The 6,000-nt window shown below is 52.0% G+C and overlaps 1 protein-coding gene across 2 annotated transcripts in view; it reads right to left on the reverse strand.

Moving 5' to 3' along the window:
• Positions 1–5,746, reverse strand: part of CRTC3 (CREB regulated transcription coactivator 3) — a 99,246-nt gene extending 93,500 nt beyond the window's left edge. Inside the window, exon 1 of one of the 2 annotated variants that reach the window (XM_025438416.3) lies at positions 5,430–5,746. In XM_025438416.3, coding sequence (XP_025294201.1) covers positions 5,430–5,561 — 132 coding nt within the window. In that variant the 5' untranslated portion in view covers positions 5,562–5,746. The remainder of the gene's footprint in view (positions 1–5,429) is intronic. The other variant, XM_025438415.3, reaches the window with a different exon arrangement.
• Positions 5,747–6,000: the final 254 nt, after the last annotated feature.

The following is a 6,000-nucleotide window of genomic DNA, read 5'->3' on the forward strand; positions in this document are numbered from 1 at the left end:
GAATCCAGAATCCAGACTGTAATGTAAAATCCCAATATTCACTGTTGGTCCTAATTTTTTTTTTTAAAACATATTCAGGCACACACATACCCCCACATCCCCGCAAGGACCAAATTAGAATTTAGGTCACCAATTTGCAAGATGCGTTCTAGAAATTCTTAGGCAGCTGAAATCTACTACAACTACACACTGAAGGTTCCCACGTTTATATCACTAGCCTAGACTTCCCTCCTTATTTGGAGATCCTTCAATGGCTCCAGGGCCATATAAACAACTGCCTACAGGACCATCTCTACTTAAATGCCTCACAGGCACCTAAAACCAGCAACTCCTGACACTGAGGCCTCTGTTCCCACCTTGCTCCAGCCAGTGCTCCAGTTCTTACTGGAGGATACCCTGAAATGGCTCTAGTCTCAAAGCTGGGGATCATTCATTCGCCAAGTCTGGTCATTTCTAGCTCCCTACTGATTTTTTTGCCCCTCTGCTTCCCTCTTGTTCCCATCCTAGTGTCAAGGCCATCATCACATCTCCTGGACTACTATCTCAACCTCCAAATAGTTTCTCTGCCACCTTCCCCTCAGTTCTATCCACCACTCTGGAGCTAAAGGTATCCTTTTAAAATGCAAATCTCGGGATCCCTGGGTGGCGCAGCCGTTCGGTGCCTGCCTTTGGCCCAGGGCGCGATCCTGGAGATCCGGGATCGAATCCCACGTCGGGCTCCCGGTGCATGGAGCCTGCTTCTCCCTCTGCCTGTGTCTCTGCCTCTCTCTCTCTCTCTGTGGTGTGACTATCATAAATAAATAAAAATTAAAAAAAAATTTAAAAAAAAAATAAAATGCAAATCTCCCCTGCTCCCATCCCTTCATGATTCTCCATTGTCCTCAGGATCAAGTCCCAAATCCTGTCTCTACAATCAGATCCCTGTGAATGCCTCAACTCAAATCACCCTCCTTGTCCCCCTGCTGAGCCTCATACCCTGGAACAGTTTGCCACCCCCATACTAATCCTTCAGGCCACTAGAAGAGTTGAGGACTTCCTACTATCCATTCCCAGAGTTATATCTGTTTCCCCTTTTGTAATATTCATCAAAACGTGTCCTTACTTGTCAAAGGACTATTTTCTCCATTAAATCCTAAAATTCATGAGGAGACTGTATTTTGCTTGCTCACTATTGAAATCTCCAGTGTCCATCCTAACCTCTGGAACACACTAGGGACTCAATAAGTATCTGATAAACAAATAAATGAGACCGTTGAAGCAAGACACCATGTCTTCACCTCTCCCTGCCATTAACCACAGAGGGTATTCCAGTAATGACAAATTAATGAATGAACAACAGAACAGCATCTTTCCAGGCATATCTGCCTCTACTTTTTATCCCAGGTACCACCACTAAAGTAATCCCCCTAGTATTCTCTTCTCAAATATTCCCACTGTTTCCTAATAAGGCTGAACCCCTAAAGCTAGAGTGAAATATTCCCCATAATCTAGTCTACCCCACCTACTAGGTAAATAGGATTTAATCCTAACTCCAAAGGATTGGCTCTGATTATGCAGAGAATGCCTTGGAACCCAACCCGGGCTCAGAGAGGAAAGAATATCTAGATTGATTATTGATGTCTGTCATGGGCTGATAATGGAGAGTCAGTGTATCTGCCATCTAGTACCAATAACGAAGTGGTTGGGGGCTGCCTGGGTGGCTAAGTGGTTGAGCACTTGAACTCTTGAGTTCAGCTCAGGTCATGATCTCAGGGTTGTGAGACTGACTCCACACTGAGCATGGAGCCTGCTTAGGATCCTCTCTCTGCTCCTCCCCTGCTCTCATAAATACGTACATACATACAATAATGAGCTAGATGGATTCTTCTCCATCTGGGATCTTTGGACCCTTGGAGGTTTATGGACATATGCCTGGAAATTTAAGAGTTCTCCATGAGAAGTGTTCAGTTTTGTAAATTTCATTATAAAAGTAATCCTTAAAATTTTTAAATAAGCAAATACAACATGGCAAATTCAATGTTCTCTTCTGCCCTTGTGTTTATAGACATGTTGGACCTGGGGTGCCTGGCTGGCTCAGTTAGAAGGGCGTGTGACTCTTGATCTTGGGGTTGTGAGTTTGAGCCTCAGGTTGGCATAGAGATTACTTTAAAAAATTTTTTAATATATTAAAAAATATAAACACAGTGGACCAAAACAGTATTACTGTACCTGTAATTGGTAGCAGAAAAAGAACACAGGAGGAACTAACATGTAAATGATGCCCTGTTCCAGGTGAGGGGCAAAGTGACATCATAATTCTATCGTAATTAGAATAGAGAAAAGTAGTGGCTGAATTGAGTTACCCCATGGGGCATACCAGATCAGCCTTGCTAACTCAAGAAAACCTGAGCTATAGGGGCTAGCATCATATCCATACTGAGAGTTTCAATTGAGTTCAGCAAAATAGCTTATGTCATATAAAATTAACATGATTTTGAATTTATTGCATTTTTAACATTGAGTGAATTTATTTTGTGCATGTCTTTTTTTTTGTGCATGTCTTTTAGTTATGGTACTTGTACCACAGCCACTATCAGAGGACTTTATATACAAGTGTATGTCTGAACATATTTAAGTAACATAACTAAACTCATTTAAATAAACAGAGGATCTGTGAAAAAATTTTGCCTTAAAAAAAGTCTATACAAAAAAAAAAAAAAAAGTCTATACATTACTCATGGCTTTATCTATCAGGGATGCTTTAAAGAGGGTTCTTGAGGACATCTGGGTGGCTCAATGGTTCAGCATCTGCCTTTGGCTCAAAGCATGATCCCGGGGTCCTGGGATCGAGTCACACATCCAGCTCCCTGCACAGAGCCGGCTTCTCCCTCTGCTGATGTCTCTGCCTCTCTCTCTCTCTCTCTCTCCCCCTCTGTGTGTCTCATGAATAAATATTTTTTAAATAAAATAAAAAACAGGGATCCCTGGGTGGCGCAGCGGTTTGGCGCCTGCCTTTGGCCCAGGGCGCGATCCTGGAGACCCGGGATCGAATCCCATGTCAGGTTCCCGGTGCACGGAGCCTGCTTCTCCCTCTGCCTGTGTCTCTGCCTCTCTCCCTTTCTCTCTCTGTGACTGTCATAAATAAATTAAAAAAAAATAAAAATAAAATAAAAATAAAAAACAGGGGATCCCTGGGTGGCTCAGCGGTTGAGCGCCTGCCTTCGGCCCAGGGCGTGATCCTGGAGTCCCAGGATCAAGTCCCACATCGGGCTCCCTCCATGGAGCCTGCTTCTCCCTCTGCCTGTGTCTCTGCCTCCCTCCCTATCTCTCTGTCTCTCATGAATAAATAAATAAAATCTTTTAAAAAATAAATAAATAAAAACAAAGAGGGTTCATGAATTGGTGGAGATTGGATCAACTCTAGGTATATATACAGAGTGCCTATACTCGTATACACATTTTAGCTAAACAACACATAACAACACACATCCCAGCATTAAGCCTCAGCTTTCACCCAACCATTCTCAATGTGCTCTCAGCTAGCTCATCATGCTCATCCCTGAATCTAACCAAGGTCACACATGTATGTATATGCCTGTGGACACCAAGTAGATAATAAATGAGTAAAGCTATTCAGGGTGTTAAAAAATAATTTTATTGAAATCCTTAGCCTTGGGGTTCCTGGGCGGCTTAGTTCATGAAGCATCTGCCTTGGGCTCAGGTCATGATCTCTAGATCCTGGTATCCAGGACTTACATCAGGCCTTTCTGCTCAGTGAGGAGTCTGCTTCTCCCTCTCTCTCTCTCAAATAAATAAATAAAATATATTAAAAAAAAAAAAAAAACCCGCTCGGCCTTCTTTATCTCTCTATATTTTTCTTACCATAAAAATATGAGAAAAAAAGAATAAATATTTCATTTCCCTTTTACTTCACTTAAAGAAAACATCAAAAACATGATAAATGGCAAATGACACCTAGCTGTGGTGTGGGAGCTCATGACAGGGTGTGGTGTGGTCAACTAGAGAGAATCCACACTCCAGGGGAGGGGGCGACCATCATCCAGCTCCAGCCAAAAGCTGTCGTATGGGAATTCAGGAAAACTGCTACCATGTCTCCCAATTTTAAATATATATATGTATATGTATATGTATATGTATATAAAGATAGGAAAAGAAGAAAAGGAGGGGGGAGACTGGGGAAGGGGCCCGGAGGAAGGGAGGAAGGGAAAAAAATAAAAAAATAAATCAATAATAAATATAAATAAGGAAGGAAGGAAGGAAGGAAGGAAGGAAGGAAGGAAGGAAGGAAGGAAGAAAGAAAGAAAGAAAGAAAGAAAGAAAGAAAGAAAGAAAGAAAGAAAGAAGAAGAAGAAAGAAAGAAAGAAAGAAAGAAAGAAAGAAAGAAGAAAGAAAGAAAGAAAGAAAGAAAGAAAGAAAGAAAGAAAGAAAAGGGTTTTATATGAAAATCTCCCAATTAAAAAGTTCTGGCAACAAGACTCGAGAAGAAGCTTTCCCAAACACCGTGCTTGGCCAAAAAAGTAACGCGTGCGCCGCCGGCGAGCTGGCGCCGCAGCGTGCAAGTCCGCTCGCAGCTCCCCGGGGAGGCTGCCCCCGGCCCAGCATCTGCGCGTCCTCCCCCGGGTTCTCGACGGTCCTTCAAGGTCAGCGCGCGGGAGCCTCAAGGCCTGGCCCGCTCGCGCTGACCCTCCTCCCCGCAGCCCTGCGCGGACACTCCTCTTGGCTCTCCATCCTCCACTGCCTCCCTCAACGGTTTCCCAACCTCCGGGTGTTTGTCCCGGCTCGCGCCTTACTCATTGCTCCTGGACCCTCCTCCGTCGCCAGCGACGCCGTGCACCTTGCCAGGTCTCGTTAAATCCCCGGGCCGACGCGGGCCAGCCACCGAGGAGGCACCTCCGCGCGGGACACAGAGGAAAGCCTCGCTCGGCGCGCGACCCCCGCCCGCACCGCGGCCCCGGCTCACGGCGCCCCCGGCTCTCCCCGGCCCCGCCGTGCACCGGCGGCCGGCGGAGGATGTGCGGAGAACGAGAAGCCGCGCCGCCCGCCCGCGAGCTGTTTGTGATTTCCTCCCGGGGCTCGGCTCGCCTCGCCCTCCCCCTCCGGCCGCCCTCGCGCCGCCGCCCGCCGCCCGCCGCCCGCCGCCCGCCGCGCCCGGCCGGCCCCTGCCCTCGGGCCCGCGCCCCAGACGCCCCCGCGGGCTCCGCCGGGGGCCGGGGCCGGGGCCGGGGCCGGGGCCGGGGCCGGGGCCGGGGCCGGGGCCGGCGGGAGGGGACGCGCCCAGGCCGCGGCCGCGGCGGCCCCGCTCGCGGCCCCCGCCCCGCCCCGCCCCGCTCCCCCGCGCGGCCCCTGGCCTGGCCCCGCCGCCGCGGCCCGCGCGCCCCCGCCCCCGGCCCCGGCCCCGGCCCCGTCCCCGCCCGGGCCCCCGCGCTCACCCGCGACAGGGTGAGGTCGGTCATGAGCTGCTCGAAGGCCCGCGTCTCCTCGGCCTGCCGCTGCGTGTGCAGCGCGATCTTCTCACTGAACTTCCGCGGGTTGGCGCTGCCCGAGCCCGGCGAGGCGGCCATGGCGCGGGCCCGGCCCGGCGGGAGGGGGACACGGCGCGCGCGGGGCCTGCGCGTCGGCCCGCGCGTGGGTCCGCAGGCCGCCCGAGCCGCCGCCCGAAGGCCAGTCCTCGGCGCGACCCGGCACCCCGGCCGCCGCGGCCCCACAGCCAGCCAGCGGCCGCGAGCGCGCCGAGGTCCGCCCCCGCGCGGCCGGCCCCGCCCTCGGCGCGGCCCGCCCGCCGCCCGCCGCCCGCCGCCCGCCGCCCGCCGCCCGCCGCCCGCCGCCCGGCCCAGACCCGGCCCCGGCCCCGGCCCCGGCCCCGGCCCCGGCCCCGGCCCCGCGCTGCAGCCGCCGCCCCCACCCGGGCCCAGGCCCGCGAGCCCCGCGGGCAGAGCGCGCCGCCTCCGACGTGGGGAGCCGCCGTGTGCCCGCCGGGCCCCAGCGCGGGGGACCCTGGCG

This window comes from Canis lupus, chromosome 3 (genome assembly GCF_003254725.2).
Source record: "Canis lupus dingo isolate Sandy chromosome 3, ASM325472v2, whole genome shotgun sequence".
Taxonomy (NCBI): Eukaryota; Metazoa; Chordata; class Mammalia; order Carnivora; family Canidae; genus Canis; species Canis lupus.